The 22716-nt window shown below is 39.2% G+C and overlaps 1 protein-coding gene across 1 annotated transcript in view; it reads left to right on the forward strand.

Annotated features, from left to right (window-relative positions):
* The window catches only part of LOC103745148 (spermatogenesis-associated protein 16-like), a gene marked incomplete at its 3' end in the record, with an annotated part of 90435 nt that extends 69980 nt beyond the window's left edge, over nt 1-20455 (forward strand). The window contains exon 3 of the mRNA XM_008847049.1: nt 20366-20455. Coding sequence (XP_008845271.1) covers nt 20366-20455 — 90 coding nt within the window. The remainder of the gene's footprint in view (nt 1-20365) is intronic.
* Between the last annotated feature and the right edge of the window lie 2261 nt (nt 20456-22716).

Genomic DNA, 22716 nt, shown 5'->3' on the forward strand with positions numbered 1-22716 from the left:
CCCACCAGCTTGTGTTTGATGTTTTAAATGCTCTTTGCTTCCCTGTTAGGTCCGCCTGACCCCCATCTCTTTGACAGTTTCTCCTAGCAGAGCTCATGACCTCACAAGTGTAGGTAACCATAGATACCCTTAGCATTAAGTAATTGATGTAGAGAATTTTAGGCAATTCACATAGTGAATGTAGATTTTTTTTAGATAATCCATTGGTATTTTATGTCACTGAAAACAAATTGGCCTCAAAAAAGCATTTTGCAAATTCTTTGACTAAAAGTTACTGCTAAATGTCCCTGGTCCTGCCATAGCGCCTCTCCTGTTGCTATGGGAACAATGCGTTATAACCGCCTCTCGTGGGCCTATGAATTTTCTCATTTTTCACAGAAGCCTAATGAGCAGCCATGTGTTAAGTTCTATATAAGACACCTTTAGTTTGAGAACAAATAGTCTTCTCAGCAGCACTGACTACAGCTTTGCTCATAAGTTACAACCATGATATAGACATTTTCTATTACCTTTCAACATTGCAAAAAAAATGTGGATCATTTAATTTTCCCAGGTTACCTATAAGAAATAATTTATTATATTATTTCTTATTCATTAACTCAATGTTCTTATAAAATTACTGGTTATTAAATTTTTGTTAGCAAATATTACTGACAAAGAAGACAAACTCATAGAGTGATTTTTAAGTGTTTAATAATAAGAGATTAGCAGATAAAGTAAGTTTAATATGTAATATCACTACGTACTTACCCTTGAACTTTTTGTTTTCGTATACTTTTGTAAGCTTTTCTTACACAAGCCTAAAGTAAGCTATGAATTTACCTTTCCTGTGAAGTTTCTTTGTGGAATTTCTTTAACACATATAAACTCTAAGCAGTTCTTGGTGTCTGTGGAAAGAAAATAACAGGAGATCAGGTTGAGAAGTCATGTGCCTATGCCCAAAAAGGTCTTAGAAGGCAAAAAGATAGTATAACAGAATACAAACCATGTGGCAAGTACGTTCCATGTACCTGTTCATCTTCATTCTTTTTTATGTGTGTGTATCTGTGTGTGGGTATATGCACGTGACTGTAGGCAGATGCAGAGGCCAGAGGCATCTGATCCTTCCCCCCCCCAGAACTGGAGCTACAGGCAGTTATAACTCACCCAAGTTGGGTGCTGGGAACTACACTCAGGTCCTCTGCAAACATAATACACATTCTCCACCACTGAGCCATCTCTCCAGCACCCATCTTCATTCTTATAATAAGAGCCTTCATCCAAATTTTGGCCATTTGCTTACACAGTAGTCCTCAAAACTGTGACCCCATCATATCTTGAAATATCATTGAGGATCCCGAAAAGTTTTTGCTTATGTAGGTCACCTCTATAAATAGGTTCCACATAGAATTAAAAATCTCAAAATTAAAGATATTTTTATCCATTTAAAATGACAGTAAACCCAGTGCATATTAAATACACATTTCATGAGAAAGCCTTTTATTTAAAAAAAAAAAAAGAAAGAAAGAAAAAGCATGCATGAGACCGATGGCACACACTTTTTGTAAATCTATATGGTGTCTGGCATAATAAGAGAAAGCTAGGTTCTCGTATCTGAGACTGCATTCAATCTGTTACAATATGGTCAAATTATATGAGCAAAATCTAGTCTCATGCAAAATATATACAGTTAGAAAAGCAAATTAATTTAAATGTCCTTTACAGATAATTGGGAATATTATTCTTGATACCATACCAAGACTTAACTGTGATAGTTTCTTAAAGATTAACAGTCATATGAATTCTTAAACCTACCAGTTTACTTTGCGTTCCATCTGCAGCATGAAAAGCCATTGTTCTATGTCTTATTTTGAATCGATTATTTACCCACTCGTGTGTGTTAGTGCTACTACACATCGGTCGTTTGGAAAATACTATGCAAAGTTCCAAGTGTTGACACATTTCATTTTGCATTTGCAAAATTTTTTTTAAATCATATTTGGGCCTAGGCATGGGCCTTTAATCCTAGCATTCTGGAGGCAGAGGGAGGCAGATCTCTGTGAAATCGAGGCCAGCCTGATCTATAGTGAATTCCAGGCCATTTGGGGCTACAGGGAGACCCTGTCTCAAAAATAAAATAAAAATCACGTCTTAATATCATAAATCACATCAGAAAAACCTTTGCGCATTGGGAGACTGTCAAACGCACAGTGACAGATGTAAGTCTTCCAAAATTCTAATTTTTGCTTGAAAGCTCAAACTTTTCTCCTTGGCAGTGAATACTGTCAGTTGTGTTCCTTTAAGCGATAGCACACTTCTTTTCACTTTCAAGAAAATGTCTGCCAAATTCCAAGTCTGATAATCACGGTTTGTAAGTCCTTCTTCCAAGTAAAACATGATGTTCCACGGGAAGACTGGCTAAGTCCCCGCCCGCGTGTAAACAGCCGCAACGGGGCTTTTTCCTGAAACATCCATCGTATTTTATCACTCAGAAGTGTCTGGTGCCCACCTCCCACGTTTACCCAAGGACTCAGACTTATCTTTAAAATATTTTTTTTTCAGGGGCTGGGTGCAGCTAACCGTAAAGAATACAGTCAAAGACTGCGGAGCAGTTTGTGATTGCTGCTTTGATTCTTGCAAAGAAAAAAACCGCTTACAGTATGTGCAATACAAGTGCAAATGTCAACTAGGTGAAATGGGAAAACAATACATTATTGTTATGATGAAAATGGTTTTGATGTACTGAGCCACGGGGAAATGGCTGGGACCCTCTGCAGGCCGTACTTTGAGCACGACTCTGCTAAATTCATGGCATCCTTGGAGTCATCCTGGCTCAGATAAACCCTCACTGCTCTGGAGAACAGTTGCACTGATTGTATTCTGTGAAAGTGTTTCCATTGCGTGCTTGCTTAGTAATCCTTGAAGAGCTCATAATTTTTTCATAAAACTAAGAGTTCTGTCACTAATGAGCAACCCCTAACGACTCCTCCCTCCTCTGGTGATTAATACGTTGTTTTCATCAAGCAAATTTGCATGGCAGTTTCTTCACACTTTCCTATCTTCCACCAAGTCACTTTTGAACAATACCATCTCTTCTGAATTTTCCGCTTTTCTTCCTGAAATGTGACCATTTAAAAATATATCATTTTGGTCACAGGACACAGTGAAATCAAGTGGGTACTGACCAGGAAGCTTCCTCCCTACTGGCTAGCTTTCATTGTTCCAGAAGGAGCTCTGTAGGCTGATGGGGGGTGGAGTGACAGTGGAGAGCCATCAACAGTTTTGCCCAGCTGCAACCTCTGTGCCCTATAATGATGACCAACATGGCATGAGATGCCCATGTGTGCAAAAGTAGCCCAAATGTTTTTGAGGGACCAACCACTTCCTGATTGGATTTAAGGCCCTCTCCATAAGAGAAACATATGCCTGGAGAAGAAACCAGGGTTGGGGAGCTCACAGGCCTCAGATGAACCTACTACTATTTTGCTAAATGGACATAGTATCAAGCTGCCCTGTAAATGTGTATCACTCTACACATAAATTAGTGCAGCTCTCGGACCTCATCAGAGAAATTTCTTTATGCAGCATACAGTGGTTAACACAGAAACTCACAACTGGTCAAAGCACAGACAATATGTATCAGTAGAGTGCTTAATCACAAATGGGGCATCTGTATCACACACCCCCAAGGCTCAGGGAACATCATGGAAGAGGGGGAAGAAAGACCAGATGTGAGGGGGGCTGGAGAGATGGCTCAGCAGTTAAGAGCACTGGCTATTCTTGCAGAAGACCCACGTTAGCATTCCAGCACCTACATGACAGCTAACAACCATCAGTAACTCCACTTCCAGGAGATCCAACGCCCTCTTCTGACCTCCACAGGCACTGCACAACACGGGTGCACCTACACACATGTAGGCATAACACTCATACACATACAAATAAATTTCAAAATAAAATTTAATTCTAAAAAGGGAGAGAGAGAGAGAGAAGAGAGAACCAGAGGTGAGAGAGAATGAGATGGGCCCAAAACAGTGTGTCTTCTGGACTTGACAAGACTCCTGTACTTATTAATTTGTAGCAGCTGTGGTTGCCTGCACAAGATCTGCACAGGATCAAGCTAGTCAATATTCTAGCATGTGGGGAAAAGAGACTCATGAGCCCACACCCCTACTAACTGAGGAGGTATTGATAGCTAAAGGCTTCTGGGACAGAGTCAGTTTTCTTTAAGGGAGTGGCCTCTGGTAGGCTGACCATGTTCCAGTGGATGACCCCACACCTGTGAGTCTATGGGTAGCACTAATTGGACTTGGCGGGACATTAATAACAACAAAAGGAAGTTGGGGAGGTGGGGGGAGGGGAGGGGTAGAGCTCAGAGAAGTTAAGGGCAGAGTTGAGGGGTGAATGTGATCAAAATCTATCGTATGAAATTCTCAAAGAACTAATACAAAATATTTTTAAGTGCATCTCAAGAATTCCTTCCACATCAGCCCCTTTTGTAAGTTGTCCTGTCATCATTAAATCTATTTCTCAAACCTCTCATTTTCTCCATTACTTTGCGTCCTTCTCACAATTTAGCTGTTTCTAGTTCAGTTTGTTTGCTACTGATTGTGTGTGTGTGTGTGTGTGTGTGTGTGTGTGTGTTGTGTTAGAGAGAGGGGGAGAGAGAGGGGGTAGAGGGAGAAAGGGAGGGAAAGAGGAGGAGGGAGAGAGGGAGGGAGGGAGAGAGAGACAGAGAGAGACAGAGACAGAGAGAGATTCTCTATTACAACTCAGTTAATACCTTCCTGTGAGGGCTAGTCACTTGTTAGTGGATGTGATTTTTGAACAAAATAGCAGAATATATGTTACTGTCATTTTATTCACAGGAATGGTAGCATTCCTAAAGACATCTGGAAAATGTATCCTTTCCAAAGTAACATGTTGTGACACTTTATTTAGTACAAATCACCATAGGTTGAGACAGTACATTGAGCCAAAGAGGATAGGCTGTCAAAACAGGAAATATAGTCATCTGTCAATAAAGAAAGGATATGTATTTCAAAGGGAAGTCATTAATATTCTTAACTATGTTAGTATTCAGTAGACTTCTGATATTGGAATCACTCTGGGTGAGAGTGCCTTGACTGATAACTAAACATTGAAAACAATATTGAGACCATTGAATATACCAAAGTTCATATCTGAGAATATGGCTTAGTGGTAGAATATTGGCCTAGCATTCACAGAATCCTGTGTTTAATCCTTTCAAAATAAGTCCATATCCAATTTTTACTTAAAACTTGCAGGCTATAACACATAATCTAGAGGCTTATCTGAGTTGACATTGTATACATAAATACAATGTCCATTGTGGTACAAACCCATTAATTCCAGTAAATAAGGAGGGAAAGTACTGATAATCATGAAGAGTCCTAGTGATTCACAGAGCATTGGAATTACATACATTTCTTTTGTAGAAATGCTGCAAAAGTCTTTATAGTAGGTAAAATATTGCTCTATGAATTACATGTAGTTCATTACTATGTGTACTGTATGTAGTTTACTGACCCACAAACCTAAGAACTCAGGATGCTAATAGGACCAATTTTGATACCTGCTAATATAAAAACTATTTCATTTTCTCTATCAAAAATCTTCTAAGTTCTCAGATTCTAAAATTTTAAAAATCTCCCTAATTATCAGATTCTAAAAGAAGTAAATATCCTATATTTTCCAGTAAAATTATAGAGCAGAGTACAGTATCACTTATTTCAGTCCATTTAAAAGATCCTTACATAATTTGCTATTTGAAGGCAGCATAAAAAAGCGACAGAAAGCAAGCAGACGTTCAGTATTCCCATACAATAAGGCTACTCAAAATATCCTTTGAAGTATGTATTTACCCTTCTGGCTCTTTTCTTCAGAACCTGTGCAGTGTCTGGAACATGGTTTACACCCAATAATTGTTGGTGAATGAATCACAAGTCATTTCTTGCAGGTTAGAACAGAGGGGAATTTATTAATTGTACTTTTCAAAGTAATCATTCTAAACTACATCCCACCCAAGTAACACAGAGAATAGAACAAGCCTGAGAAATCTGACACGCTGTTCTTGAACCACCACCACCACAACTCCACCCTCCTCCCCCTTGCAATTACACCGACAGATGAATAGGACCTTGCATCTACATCTTTGGTTCTTGAATCTTGATAGCTTTTCTACAAGAAAGTTGATAGTTGTTATTTGTATCACAGACCCTGAAGTAAAGATAATAGGGCTAACACTATATTACTTTTAAGGGAAAATGTCAAGAACAAAAAATGAAAATGTCAAAAGATAGGTTGATATACTGTATTACTTAAAGACTATTCCGTTGGCAGAGCTGACCAGGTGATTTACAAAAGGCCTTTACTGGACAGTCTTTGGATTACAATGTAGATGAAAAACAAATGGGAATCCATTTCCTGTTTATTCTCTCCAGACATTTGACAGATGGAGAGAAGAATGAGAAGAAACAATTATAGCCTACAAACGTGTAGGCTCCTTTCTGGTTTTCCAGATTGTGAAAAAGAACTTTAAAGGGTTTTTTTTTAAGACTCTGCTTTATCTTTACTCCTACATTCTGTTAATTACATTAGGTGTCTTTTGCCTCTGGTCACATCTGCATAAAGGTAAAGATCATGAGATTACGTAAACTTGACATTCAGCTGGAATATAGGAGAAAAGGACAAAGGTGTGAAGAGTTGCCCTTGCACAGCTTGGTTACAACAGTGTGAAATCCCAACGAGAACAGAGATACTCTAAGGAGGTACTTACACCCCTCTCTTTGTCTATCAAACTATTGAAACAACCCCCCAAACTGGGATTTCTTTAAGAATCTCTTGCTAAGGAAGGGGAAGGCTGGGGCCTTGGTGCTGCAAAGAGATTTCATACAGACTGTCTCATAGAAGCGAAAGGAGCAGAGATGATCTGATGGGCAGGATCACAGCTTGACCAGGAGTGCTCAGTTTTACATACTGCTCGCCCTCTGTTTAAATATAAGCTTCCATGTCAGAACCCAGAAAATTGGATTGGGTGGGGCGGGGGGATGCTTGGACCTCTTTGCTTTTCTTCCCAGTATGACCACGTTGAATAAGTCCTCTTCTGCTTTTCAATAGTACCTGCCTACTTAATGGATCTGTTGAGGAAGGGTAGCTAAGCCTAGGTCGTCGGGGCTTCCAGAGCCCAAGCTCTGACCCTGATAACTCTGAAAACAACAGATGGAGCTCTCATTGGAGAGTCTTGGAGAATTTAGATGGGACTCGGGTAGCTCCCAAAGAACAGTACTTTTCAGCCACCTAATTAGCATTTCCATTCCATAAATGCTCATCAAGTGTCCATTGTGTATCAGACCTTCATGATGTGCCCCCGCATGAAGATCGTAACAAGAGCGTCTCTTCCTGTCATGGAGAAGTTTCCAGTGAACAAAGAATAAGTAGCAAAGTGAACTACTCAGAGAAATGTAGAGGAAAAAGCAGTACTCTCCAGTGATCAAGAAGTCATATAGTTACAGCTCAAGACCCTCCGGAGCACCTCTGCCTCTTAGGGCTACCTGATGCTTTGTTCACCCAAGCGTCTCATTGAGATAACACACATGGAAGACCTGAAGCTTAGGCAACCTCCTCCAGGTTCCTATTTCTTGGTCTTGAACAACCATTATTAAACTTCCCCTTAGTCATTCTACTCTTCCAAGCAAGCTAATCATATAGTCAGAGTCTAGAGTAAAATACACTTACATGAAAGTCCTGGTCGTTCTTGGCTCTATGCTAATTCCTAGCCCTATCCTGGCACTTGGCAGGCTGAGGTAGGAGGGTCAAGAATGTGAGGACAGTCTGGGCTGCATAGTGAGGCTCTATGTGAAAGAGGGGAGGGGAATGCAATATTGCCATTATTACTGTATATGTGTCATGTTGAAACAGTATATATAATTATCTCATAGATTCTTGATAATATCAAGAAATAAACTTGCTCATTTGAGATACTAGTATGGTTTAAAATCTTCCACATGTAATTAGTTGCATAGTTAATTGAAATTTTAGGCATAAATCATAAGAGATGATGTTCAAGTTTCTTCTTCTCCGGAACTCATTTTCTCACATGCTGTGCTTTACTCCGAGACCCAGGGAACCACTGAGGACCAGCCACTTGCGATTGTTTTCCCCTGGATGTTAGGTTACATGTTCCTGCTTCTGCAGAACATGCCCAGCCACTGTGCTTTATTTTACAGCAATCTACTGCAGCCTGCAGTTCTAATTTCATGCTCTGATACTTTATAAAATAACTCACTTCTGCCATGAAAGTTAAATTGGGTGGTGCCATTTTTCTGTCTGGAGCACCCATGGGAGATATTTAAACAGAGTGCCTAGACTTCTTAATTCTTATCAGTAAATGGAGGACTGTCATATTTGATTTTTGCTTTTACTTCTAATTGTCAGTGTTTTACCATCGTAAACCAAGTAACCACGTTAAACACATTACTATTACGTACACAGAGCAGTGACAACACTGTCACACAAATTCCCTTCCATTCCATCACTTCCGCTGACACCAATAGTCTGTGTTGAACGAGTCACAAAAAAGAAACAATAAGGGACACACTTGTTGATTTTCCTATAAGTTTATTACAGAAAAAAACAGATTTCTATCCTATAAGCATATTTGAATAAACTGATTTTTCTGATTATACTAAGAAATGTTGGAACTTAGCAAACAGTTCCTTAAAAAGAGTTTGTGTTCTTTCCATTAGCTACCTGAAAACCCAGAGGAAAGCTCTGTCCATCTCATCCACACTTTTATCACCTCGTGGACATCTACCACACACTAACCTCATTCAGCTTCATCTTTTGTCTAACCTAAATCTTGTTTTCCTGGTCCATTATTGTGTGTATGTTATATGTACAGCTATGGCAAGATACATGTGACACAAAATTTAAGATCTTAAATTTAAATGTTTAAATGTACTGTTCAGCACTCCTCAGTGTACTCACGTTGCTGTGCACTCCATCTTCAGAATGAGCTATGTTTAAACTAAAAGTCTGTTTACCCTAAGCACTTCAACCCCTCCCGCTTTTGCCCCCAGCAACCCACACTCTACTTTCAAACTCTCTGGATTTGACCATCTGAGTTCCTTATGTGCTATGGTCTGAATGTGTCCCCCAATATTTATGATATGGTGCATAATCCTTGAGAGGTGAGACTCTTGTCATACTTTTCACAAACAGTGCACACAAGTTCCAGTTTCTCCACATCTTGCTAACATTTGTTGTTTTCTGGTTTTTTAAACAATATTTTGTATGTGAGACTATCCCATTGTGATTTTGATTTTAATTTGAATTTTCCTATTTGAATTTTCCTAATGCTAAACATTTTTTATACGCTTCGCAGTCATTTGCACATAGTCTCTAGAAAAACACCCATTAAAGTCCTTTGCTCATTTTTTAGTGAAGTTGGTTACTATCATTATAGTCATAAGAATCTCTATATGGAGGGGGGTGGCAAGATGGCTCAGTGGTTACAAGCAAAGACCCAGGTTCAAATCCCAGCACCCACATGGCAGATAACAACCATCTGTAACTCCAGTTCCAGGGGACCCAATGCCCTCTTCTGTCTTCCACAGGCACTGCATGACATGGGTACACTTACATACATGCAGACAATACACTCGTATACATAAAAAATAAGTAAATCAAATAATACTGTAAGTTTCTATATGGTTAACTATGGTAAATACATGAACAAAAAATTTGTTCTCTCATCCAATGTTCAGTGTACAATTCAATCCTGCTAAGTGTGTTCACATGGTTGTCCAACCCATCTCTAGACCTCGTCATCCCGTAATGCAGCCTATGACTTGTAAAGATGTCAAACCACATACCTCATCGATTTCCGCCTCGCACATATTTTCTCCTATTCTGCAGCTGCCCTTATCAACCTTCCGATGGTGCCTTTTGTTGCTCAAAATTCTTTAATACTAATACCATTCAATCGATTTATGGGTTGTTTCATTTGTGTCCTGTGGGCTCTTTTTACTTTGAGTTAACCTTAGCCGTGTTCTAAAGGGGAATTTTGACATAACACTCTCTCTTCAATATTAGGAGTCCTCTCTCTAGACCGTATGTCTTTCCTTGCTACGTACCTTTTTTTATTAATGGTTTGACTACAACAGTGCTTACACGTCTGAGGTGATGACTGAACATGCATCACATGTTTCATCTTTTGTCAGTGCATTGACTGGCCTTTGCTCCTGACTGTCTTTCCAAAGATGGCCATATGGCAAATGCCCTTGGAAGAAAGGCAGGTTAGTTTACAGCCTTAGAACATGAAAAAGGTGTTTCCCTTTGCAGCAGCCGAGCAAGGTGGCACAAGGTAGCACTTGGAAGGATGAGTCAGAAGACTTTCTCTCAAAAGGGCTGGGGTCGGGGAGCCATACTTCACTCTACAGAAGAGCTGTTTTCACTAGTCTCGATTTATCCCCTGCTGTGCCACCTGCTGCATGTGAGGGTGACGCTTGGCACTGCCATCGAAGAACATGATCCACAGGACCCATGAAATGTAAAGCCACTGTAAGTACTTAACCATTCATTGTCTCTGATGCTGAGGCACATGCCTTCCATTAGCATCTAGGAAACTGCTTCAGGGTAACTCGGTAAGCTCACAAGGAAGGAAAACTCTGAGACCCTTCACAGTGCTAAATAATGTATTATAATGAATTTTTGTGAAGATACTTGAAAGTCATTTTGCCTAATCTCCCACTCGGAGAAGAATTTCTTGTGCATGTCCTGACAGATGGCGTTCTAAATATCACTTAAATGTTTCAATAAAAGGAAAATCTTGTCAAAAACCTGTTGTATCATTGGTTATTAAGTCCAATCTTATGCTGAACTGAACTATTTGTAATTCCCTGACACTGGTTTTTGCCTTGTCTCATCCGGCATTACATAGAATAATAATTCTGTTTTCCACATGGAAGGCCTTGTGTTTGAAAATACTTGCTGAGTCTCTGACTAATATATTTTGTTATTTAAACATATTGATTTATTCTACACAGACCTTGTTTTTCAAACCAATTAGACATTCTAGACATGCTCCAATATGGTAATGATTTTTACACATTCTCAGAACTAGAAAAATTCAAGAGACTATATGTCCCAGTGAAAATAACAGTTGCCATAGGGGGGAAAAATACCTTCTACTGAAAACATAAGGCTTTGTATAAAATTTTCTGTGTTTGTATTGTCACATCACATTTAGATTGCGGTTAGTTAAAATATCCAGACTTGGGCATGAACAAACTCAAGCTATGATTCTATTTGTAAAAGTGATTCATTAAATCCGTAACACAAGCTTCCTGTTTCTGAGACAGTCTTGATGGTTAGGAATTTTGCTTCTGTCATCAGTGATACTAATTCCTAGTTGTGTGATATTCATGCCGTCTGAAAATTTTATAGACGTCCCTTCAATTTCTTAACCTTAGTCGTTAATGGAAATGAGCACACAAAGGGCTAAGGCAGGCCATTAAATGCTTTCGTTCATGATAATCTGGACCATACTTTGATGATATTAGGGCATTATTCAACTGGTTATAATCTACTGAATGATGCGACTACCCAGCATTATTAATGTTACCATCTTTTCCACCAGGATACCATCCTCTGCCTAGATTAAAGTAGTTCATGTTCCTGGCATTCTCTAGATCTATTTCCTGCTTAAAATGTAAGTGCTTTATTGGGAGAGTAAAATAAAATTGGTCTCAATAGGATGAATCAATCATTACTTTGCGAATGACCAAGCAGGGTGAAGAGAACCAGATTCAGACATCCTTGGCTAACTAAGGTATTGCTCTCCTGCTCCCTAATCTCAGGGGCTGGAGAGATGGCTCAGCGGTTAAGAGTCTGATTCCCAGCCCCCACATGGTGGCTACGAACTGTCCTTAACTCCAGTTCCAGGGGAATCCGAAGCCCTCTTCTGACCTCTGTGGCATTGCACATTTTTTTTAAGCTGAAGCCATTCACCCCTGAGTCATGAGAGCAAATGTCCTCATTCACAGAGCCAGGAAAGAGCTTCAGATGGAGAGGAGGTGCAAAGCCAGTTCATCCCTAGAGAAAGGAAACCATCCTCCATTGCCACTGAAGGAAGGGGAACATTTAAACTCTCTGCCCTCTCTTTGCTCAGGAACAAAATCAAGGGACCTGAGACAACAAAGAACAGAAAATACTCTACAGCATGAAGTAGTCTCACAGCAAATAGTCACGATGGTATGAAGAAACAGTCCAAAAAGAGGGAGGGGAGTAAGACAAGGATGTCAGGCAAGAATTTTCCAGAATTAAGGAGAGCACCACCAAGTCCAGGAAGAAGCGTGGGGAATTCTAAGACCATGAAAGGAAAGCAATAGCACAAGGAACGGACGGTATTTAACTGTCCCACATAGAGTAACAAGGAGGAGACATGGAAGTCGTAGATCGGAAAGAAAGAAGCATTTCTACAGAAGATACAGCCATCTGTGTCTTTAAAAATACCCTACAGCATCTTTGAAAAAGCTTTTGGAAGTAAATGACCATAAAAATATGTATCAGAATACAAGATCAGTGTACAAAGAAATTAGTTATGTTTCCATAAGTTAACAGTAACATTGAAGAATGGAAACTTAAAGATCATTGCCCATCACAGAGAAACAGAAATACTAAGTTCTCTGGAGCAGACCTAGTGGATACATGTAAGATTTTCATGCTACAAATCATAAAACATCGATGAGAAGAATTAAGCCTAAATTATGAAGGGATATATTTTCTGGTCACTTGACTCAATGAGAGGATATTGGTACTGCCTAAATTTATGTGAAGATTTTAAAATCTCAGTAGAAAATGTTAGTGATTAACATATTGATTTTTAGAAAAGACAGAAGAGCAAACAATTTCAAAATCCCAAACAATTTTAAGAAAAAAATGAATAAAGTTGAGAAAAATAAATCCCTTAGATCCACAAGCCCAGGTAAATGTTAATTACTTTTGCTTTAACCATAAACAACTCGGGTTTGAAGATGTGGCAGAGTGCCGGCCTCACATGTACAAGGCCTACATTCAATTTCCAGAACTGGAAAATAAAATACATAAAAGCTTGTAAAATGCTAAGATACAAACATAAACTCAAGTCAAATAGTGCATAGAGGGGTGTGTGTGTGTGTGTGTGTGTGTCTGTGTGTGTCTGTGTGTATCTGTGTGTGTCTGTGTGTCTGTGTCTGTGTGTCTGTGTGTGTGTGTCTATGTGCCTGTGTGTGTGTCTATGTGTCTGTGTGTCTGTGTGTGACAACTGTATCTGTTGAGGATGCAGGCTGTTGGTGTCACTCACTGCTGATGAGGATGAATATAATCACTTTGGAAAGAGACTTAGCGATGTCTTACAAAGTTGAGCATGTGCTTACAGCAGAGCCCATCATTCCATTCCAGATGTTTTCCTGAGACAAACAAAACTTAAAGACATGAATATTTACAACCATCTTATTAATACAGAAATTTCCCTGTTGTTAAATGAATAAAGAGATTGTGGGATGCACAGATCATTTTGAAAGAGTAATAAGAGGAAAAAACTGCAAACATTCTTCAAAACAAACTGTGGACAACTCTCAAAATCATTAGTACTGTGAAAGAAGATGTACCAAAAAAGGATGTCTTCTGGAGCTAGCCTGGGGTAGAGAGCTTAGCATAGGTGACGTGATAAAAAAAATAGTATATATTAAACTATCCCACTAATGAAACATGCTAGAGAAGGAAACTAAAAGTTAAAGGTTCAGCAATGCAGAGTTGGGGAGATGACAAACCTTGATTGATTTATACAGTTAGCTCCTTCTGTCTATTGATCCACATCTGCCAATTTAACCACCTACACATAGACAATATTCTGGAAGAAAAATATATCTGTCCTGAACACATACTGGCTTTTTCTTCTGCCAGTGTTCTCTAAGCAATGCAGTAACAACTGCTTACATAGCATTTCACACTGGATTGTATATTATGGTACTCTGGGCATAATGTAAAGTATACAGGAAGATGTGCATACACTACATGCAAACACTACAGCATCATGTGAGGGAACACAGACTCCTCTGTGGGCTTCACAGATTTTAGAATCCACCGGGGTCCTACAACCAATGTTTGCTGGATACCAGGGGGTGATTTTACAAAAGACAAAAAGGAAAAAGTTGAAGACCCAAACAGCAGAATTAATAACTATATCTAAAATAAGTTTGCTTGAGAAGATTCCCAAAATTTAACCCCCTGACAACTCAACTTTAATATAATGTTTTATAAAAATAACATATAACTTGTTTCTATTTTTTCCTCAAGGTTATATGATGATTAATATCCCTGAAGTACTGAGGCATCCCTACGTCTTCACAATTAGCCAAATTCTCTTGTAAAAAGAATTTAGCCTATGCAGTAAGGGAAGAAAAATAGAGGCCTATTTTTTGAGCAGCACTAACAATATTAATATTTGAAAATGACGTGAACAAAACTAAATTATTTGATATTAAGTTATAAGAATACAAAATAAGAATAAACAATAAGAGCCTAGGGAAAATAAACCCCACTCTTACGTGCATGTATGTAGTGTCTCTCAAATTTTATTCTGAATACAGGTCACTTTTTAAAATGCAGGTTCAGTAGGTCAGCATGTCAGAGGCAGTAATCAAGACTCCTACATTTCTTTTTTAATATTTCATTATTTTTACATGTACAAGTGTATTGCCTGCATGTGTCTAAGTGCACTTGTATCATGCAATGCTCGCGAAGGTCAGAAGAGGTTGTCAGATCCCCTGGAAATGGAGTTATGGATGGTTGTTAGCCACCATGTGGGTGCTGGGAACTGAAACTGGGTCCTCTGAAAGAGCAGCCAGAGCTCCTAACCACTGAGCCGTCTCCAGCCCTAGGCCTCTTACCTTTCTAATGAGCATCTACGTGATGCTGTTGATCATCCTTTGAACAGAAAGGTATATATGTAGATAGATACACATATGTACATATAAGAATTAATGGATATATGTGGACATATAAGAATTAACAAGAAATTAGTGAAACTATTTTTTAATGAAGAGTTAAAATGTTACTGAGAAATAAAAATATTTAGAAAAGAAAAATACCACAATTGTGGATATGAGAATATATATATATATAAAAAACTAGCATGTTTAGTTTAAGATTAACGAAAATCTTCAAATAATGTTGTGTTGTTGTTTACTTTGTTTAGGGGTTTGCTTTTATTTTGTTTGTTTAAATGTTTTTTGAGCCTGGGTCTTACTAGGTAGCCCAGGATAGCCTTGGACATGTAATTTTTCTTCCTCACCATGCCTAAAACTTAAAGAAATAAAGATTATAAATTTCATCAAGAAATAAGTATATTGGGGCTGGAGAGATGGCTCAGCAGTTAAGAGCACTGACTGCTGTAGCAGGGGACCCATGTTTAGTTCCCAGTACCCACATGGCAGCTAACAACCATCTGAAACTCCAGTTCCAAGGGATCCGATGTCCTCTTCTGTCCTCCATAGGCATTTCCCATCATAGGTGCACTTACGTACACGCAGGCAAAATACTCCTGCATACAAATATAAATAAATAAATAAAACTTTGAAAACTTTTTAAAAAAGGAAATAGATATGTCATAGTAGCTAGCAAATCTCGTCACAAAGAAGACACTAGTTCTTTCCCTTTCTGAAACTGAAACATATTCTAAACTAGCAATAATTATGACAGCTTCCATCACAGAAAAAGACAAAGATATGGAACTATAATGTCCAACCACGGACGCAGGTGTGTCAGTGAACTCAGCATATGGCAAAGGTAGCAAAGCCCACCACAAAGACAAGGATTAACTAGTAGACAAATTAATTGGGAAGCCGAGGGCAATTCTGAAGTAGATCTTCATCCTGACATCACTGTTTCACAAACTCAAAACTTTATAAAATAAATCACACACATCAAAGTATGTGAATTTTAGTACAGAAATAAATATCAAGGCATCCACAAACAGAAATCATAATAAATCATAAAAAGCACAGGTCAGAAATTGATTTTTAAAATAAGCTTTATCACTTACAAAATTTATGATTTTACACGATCCCATCTCCTCAGAACAGACCTGATCAACCCAGTGAGCAATCAGAGCCTGTGGCTCACACTACCTCCATCCTTCCAACACAAATTCAGTGACTCTCTGTGACTCCCTCTAACATGGTTCTTCCTTTTTACCAGAAGCCCTATCAGCATAGTTAAATCAGAGTTATTTCCTCTGTGATAAAAATCAGACTAATCAGTACAGAGGCCTTTCTGATTACAATTACAGTCTCCTCACTGCAGCACTGGTGAGATGGTCCATTTGATCATAGCCTCCTGCCTCTGTAAATGGTATAAAATGACAAGGAAACTTCTTAAGGAGCAAATCTTCATTCCAACTACGAGTTACACACAAACGAAAATAGATCTTCAAAAGGATATGTCATTTTAGAAAACACCAATAAATTAATAAAAGTGTGAAAACTAAGTCTTTCCAACCACCACCAGCATTTGCCTGCCAAATATCTAACAGGAGCAAGTTACAGGCTCACAGCGAATGATGCAATAATTACAAGAGAGTAAAAAAATAGTGGGGTGACCAGACATAACATCTTTTCCAACATTTATAATTTTCCCTTTATGATTCCACCTTCATGGTAGAGAGTGGGTCTTGATTTTTAGGGGTCCCTCTTTCAAGTAGGGACTCACATGGATGGTTCAGGGAGGGTAATGTTATGGTTAGTCTGGTAGTACAGCCAAGTCTGACACTAGCATTTCTTCAGAGGCATAGAAGGTTCATAATGACAAGTAATTTTTAAAGCTTTATCTTTTTTAATTATAATAAAAATATTTCCAAGGGCTGGAGAGATGGCTCAGTGACCCAGCATCAATTCCCAGAAGCCACATGGCGACTAACAACTATCTATAACTCCAGTTCCAGGGGCTCCGACGCCCTCTTCTGACCTCCATAGGCATTGCACAGCACAGATCACAGACGTACTTACATATATGCAGGCAATACATTCACACATATAAAATAAAAATAATAAATAAAAAAAATTTCCCATAGTGTCTCTCTTCACTCCTCTCTCTACAATTGAAAGCCACTTTAATGCATCCTGTACATCCTCCCCCCCTTTTCATTAAACTTTCCTTCATCACTGCTCTGGCTCACAGCCCTCCATCCTTCAACCTAATCTATTTTTATCGAAAGAACTTGTCTGGCAGAGCATGACTCTTAGAAAACAGTTTATCAGGGACAGAAAACCCCACCATGGGCAGTAGCATGCACTCTTTAAAACTCTGCCCCATCATATCTGAAGATGCTTGCTACATAGGCACAATTGAAAGAATGGTTTAGCTAGGATATGCAAGAAAAGATTCTGGTCAGATTCAGAAAACACAGGCCTGAGACAGAATTCTGCTCTTAACTACTCTAGCTTGCTTTAAAAAATATTGTGGATAGGTGTCTTGTCTGCCTGTTTGCATGTGCACCTGTTTCCTGCAGAGACCAGAAGAGGGTATTGGATACCCCATAACTAGAGGTATAGATGGTTGTGAGTCACCATGCAGATGCTGTGAACCAAACGCAGACCCTCTGGAAGAACATCAAGTGCTCTTAACCACTGAGCAATCTCTCCAGCCCTGGTTTTTTATATATAACACATATATAATTGATATATATATAATTGATCCTTTGAGAATTTCAAACAGTATATTTTAGCATACTCAGACCTCCCTCCTCCATATCCTTTCAAATACACCCCCACACTTCATATACTCTATTATTTAAGGCCTGTTGAGTCTAATTTGTGTTCCCCAAATACGCTTGGGTATGGGTCCATTCCCTGGAGCCTGGTCAACCTACAAGGCATCACACCCTTGAAGAAAACTGACTCTCCATCTCCCAGAAACTTTCAAAGCCAGTAGTTCCTCAGCTAGGGCTGGGTCCTCTTGCCTACCTTGTCCTCCCTGCTAGGATTTTGTCTGGTTTGAGTTTGTACAGGTCTTGTACAAGCTGTCACAAGCATTGTGGAGTCAAACATGTAACTGTCCTGTTGTATCCAGACAATACTTTTTCCTAGGATTCATCCAACACCTCTGGCTCCTACAATCTTTCTATCCCCTCTTCCACAATGATCCCTGAGCCGTGGAAGAGAGGGTATACTCTAGGTGTCCTATTTAGAGCTTAACACTCTTCAATCTCTTATTCTCTGCATATTGACCAATGTGAGTCTCTGTGTTAATCGTCATCTATTACAAGAAGATGCTTCTCTGGTGAGAGTTGAGAGATGTACTAATCTATGGGTATAGCAATAGGTTATTAGGAGTCAGTTTAATGCCATGTCCACTTAGTAGAATAATAGTAGTGGGTTCTCCCGTGTGGTCTGTGACCTGTCTAGCCACAGTTTTTGGCCCTGATAATAGTGTCAGGTATGTGCTCCATCTTGTGACATGAACCTTAACTCCAATTAGAAAGCAGTTGATTATCCCCATATGATTCTATACATAAAAGACTCTGACTTGCTTTTATAAGATTTTTTCCACAGGAACAAAATATGTAAACCTGTTTTATAAATATATTATTTCTGAACAAATAACAATATTCATGCTATACATTTATTAGTAGTTTTGCCTTGGTATCAAATGAACCTTATAAGCTTTTATATTTCCAACATTTTAGTGAGAACTCACTAAAGCAAGTAATTTATAGTCTCTAGAGAATAAATAATCATTTTCATAAATCAATACTCAGAGCACAACCCAACTTTGTTAACTGAGACCCCCTCGGACTGAAAAGCTGACATAGGAGCAGCTGTGACTAAAGGTAGAAACCCACTTGAAACAGCTCCTCACCTGGTTGTGTTTTCTTAACCTATTTCATTTCTGTTTGTGTTTAAAGTGGCATGGGCCCAACCACCTCATCAAATAACTTCATGAATCTTCATGGGCCTGATAGAGGAGGCCAATTTCCACGTTTTCCCTTCCATAAGCAACGTTTCTGGAAATGGAATTATTTCGATCTCTATGTTTTTCAATCTCAAGCTCATGAGTATCCCTGAATGTGTCTCATGAATTACCTAATGTTGGTCAGCTATGTTTGTGTGCATGTTTTTTTTAATTTACAGATTGTATCTGATTCTCAAACGGTTCTGGGAAACTCTCAAACAAAAGTGAACGGTTTACTTCAATAATGAATGAATTTCAAGTTTTCTCATCAGCCTGTAGGCAGACTTACAAAGTGTTACTTAGTAATCCTCCGTTGGTTCTGCAACATTTGAATTCCCACATCAATAAGTGTAGAAGGTGCATTTCAAACCTCCACTAATGGCTGTCTTCCTATTCCCATCTGATGGTGATGTATGAACTGCATCTGTCTAATTTCCTCATTATGTCAAATATCTTGAACAGTGCCTCGCCTTAACAGCTCACAAGAAAGCAAAGGAGGGAATGTCTGCCAGTTTATCTCTGAGGGAAAAGAGACCACAGAGGAGTGACCTTCTCATCTGAATTTGTACTGAGACACCAGAGCTTTAAGAGAAAGTGGCAGAGGCAGAAGTCTCAAGACAGATCCATCACTTCATCTGCAAGTCAAGCCTCATAGTGCAGAGAAGAGTAAAAGAAGACTGGAGTGGGGAAGACCCCACCCAAGGGAAGTCAAGACTAGGCTCCTTACCTGTGGTGCAGAGCTCTGTCCATGGAGCCACATCCACAGAGCCTCATTATCATGCTCGAATGACCTGTCACCCCAGCTACAGTTCCCTTTATCCAAAATTCTACAGTTTACATGTCCTCTTCTTTCATTAAAAGTAGCCATATCACTGTATGATATGAAAACAGAAGGAGATTGTCCAGGGGAAGAAAAGAGGACTGATGGAGGCAGGGAGGAGAGAGGGAGAGGACTGGGCCATGCACAATGCACTATGTACACTAGTATGGAAACGATTTTTAATCAAATAATTTAAAAATTGAAATGAAGACATACTATAAATAACTTATGATTGTTGCCTGGTGAATTAGCATAAATCAAATAGCTCCATGTTTTATAGACAATGTAAGTTAGATTTGAATATTTTATCATTACCAGACCTATAAAAAGAAATTTAGTGCCACAAAGCTGCTTTTATGATGCAACCTTAATTCGTTTTCCAATAAAACTTGCTTGTTTGTCTTCACTGACCAATCACGGAAAGGACCTCATTCATTAGTATCTTTTAAAATGATATAGAAAATTGAATACATGTTATTACATTCCTGTACACTTCTGGTAATTGTCTTTTAGGAATATAATGACATTTGTATTTCTTTTATCCTTTTACAGGAGCATTGTTCTGAACCCAGCCTATTTCCGAAATCATCTTCGTCAAGCAGCTGTGTTTAGATGTCTGGAGAGATACTCAGAAGCTGCCCGGTATGTTTATTAGAACTTTGTGAAGATTTATTTAAAATTAAACTAATTTTACTCTCAGATTCTGGTAATACATAAGAAGACATTCCATTTCTCTCATGGAATATGATTTTACCCAAATTATTGTCTTATAAATGTCAAGCCAACAATTATTGAGTATCTTTTTCTTTAATTAAAGCTATTCCATGTTCATAGCTCTTAGCAAAATTCAAACTTTTCAGCCATGAGATCATCAACAATGATGGGAAAACTTCCATAGATATTTGAAATGAACTTGACCTCTGAGTCTCCAGGACATTCCCAGGTCCATATTGTAATCACAAGATTCTATGATTTCCAAAGGAGATGACATCAGTTGGATAGCCTCGGGGGCTGTCAGAGGTGTCCCTTGGACCTCAGTGTTTGAACAGAAACCTAGTGAAGAAGCTATGAATGTTCCCATCCCGAGAACCTAGACTTCCAGCAAAGACCTGGGAGAGCCATGTAGTCATCTCCACACACACTCTAAATTCGTCTCACTTCTGACAGCCAGGACTGGTTTTTTTTTGTCTTCTGGGGTCCAGCTCATCATTCTAGATTCCTTCTCTTCTACCAATTTCTTCAAGGAAATTCCCTTGTGTCCTAAAGTACAGAAACTTACTGTTTCTTACTGCTTCATTTCCATGAATTTAGTGAAACAGTTCTAGAATTCCTCCAAGCACTACTTCTAAGGCTAAGTCTATAGTAATAAGGATGGTGTGTGAAGGTGGCTATTGCCTCTAGGATATTTGTAAATAGAACTTCCTTTGTAGTTGGAAGCAAGAGTTTCAGTGGAGAATAAAGTGGTTCCATGACACTGGCTGTGACATTGACATGAAGGGTACCTGTCTTAACATGGTTCCAGACATTGCCTGCAGCTCAGTTAAATGAGGCCTATACACAGTAGAGTTAATCCAAACTGCTCTGGCTTTGTAGTCATAGACCAGGGCGGCATGCCATCTTTTCACTTGTGTCACTATCCACTTTGAAATATCAAAACAGGTCTTTGTCATTCCTCTCGCACTTCATTCTCCCTACACTATTTCTCAAATGTATTTTCTCTGTCGTGTTCACACACACCTTCTTCTCTGTTTATGCTGTCTTCACCGAGCTGTCCATAGGGCTTGCTTTTCCTGTGTGAAAGAAAATGGAATTAAGAGATGATCATAAGAGTCCCTTGGGCCCATGAGTCAATAAAAGGAGGGTTGGGGGCTACAGAGATGGCTCAGTTTGTAAAAAGTGCTTATCACACAAGCATAAAGACCTGAGTTTGAATCCCCAGCACCCATGGAAAAAGTCCAGTGTGAAGTACACACCTATAATCCCAGTGCTGGGAAGGCAAAGACAGGCGGCTCTCTAGAACTCTCTGGACAGCCAGGCTAGCTGAACTGGTGAGTTCCAGGTTCAGTGAGAGACCCTGCCCCAAAAAATAAGATGGATTGAGGAAGGCACCCAATATCAACCTCTGGTATCCACATTCACACATACATAAGTGCACACATATCTGCACACACACACACACACACACGCACGCACACACACACACACACACACACACACACACAAGTGCTGTTAAGGGCTGTTAAGTAACACAAATGATCAACTAATACCAAGTTTCAGCATAAACAGAACACAGCCATCTGCAAAATAGCATTTTTTAAGAGGTGGCTTACTAATGTGTCATGATTCCATTTGAAGGGTCCATCAAAGCCTAGCTACAACTCCAGACCTACATTGCAACCAGTACAAAAACTGCCAGTGGTGCATTTGTACAGATTCTAAGAGCAGGTGGTAAAATATTCGGGAATTTGGAGGGAGTCAGTTGTTACATGATGGCAGAAACAAGCAATTCTGGGAGAATTTGCACTATAGAAATGGACAGATGGACAAACCCAAGTTTGCTTGTTTGCTTGAAGAAAAGGTAGCGCCAGGAAACCCCTGACTTCAACTTACCCTTATCAAGCCTAACTGGGCCACAGTGGTGACCAGAAGGCAGTACAGACCCAAAAGCAAGCAACAAGCTGAGAAATTGGAATTTGTCAGCATTTGCCACGTTGCATTGGCACAGGATGGCCCCCTCTTCTTGTCATGTATTCCTGCAGCGAAATAGATGTATCTGCTATCAATTGATGACTAACTTGACAAGCTTCTCTGAACAAGTTCCTGATAATTGTTGGTTATGCTGGTGTGGACTTTTCCCAGTAGAGAAGCAAATACACTTGCTGTCAGATCCAAGTGTTCATCAC

This window comes from Nannospalax galili, unplaced genomic scaffold (assembly GCF_000622305.1).
Source record: "Nannospalax galili isolate Female #2095 unplaced genomic scaffold, S.galili_v1.0 scaffold863, whole genome shotgun sequence".
NCBI lineage: Eukaryota > Metazoa > Chordata > Mammalia > Rodentia > Spalacidae > Nannospalax > Nannospalax galili.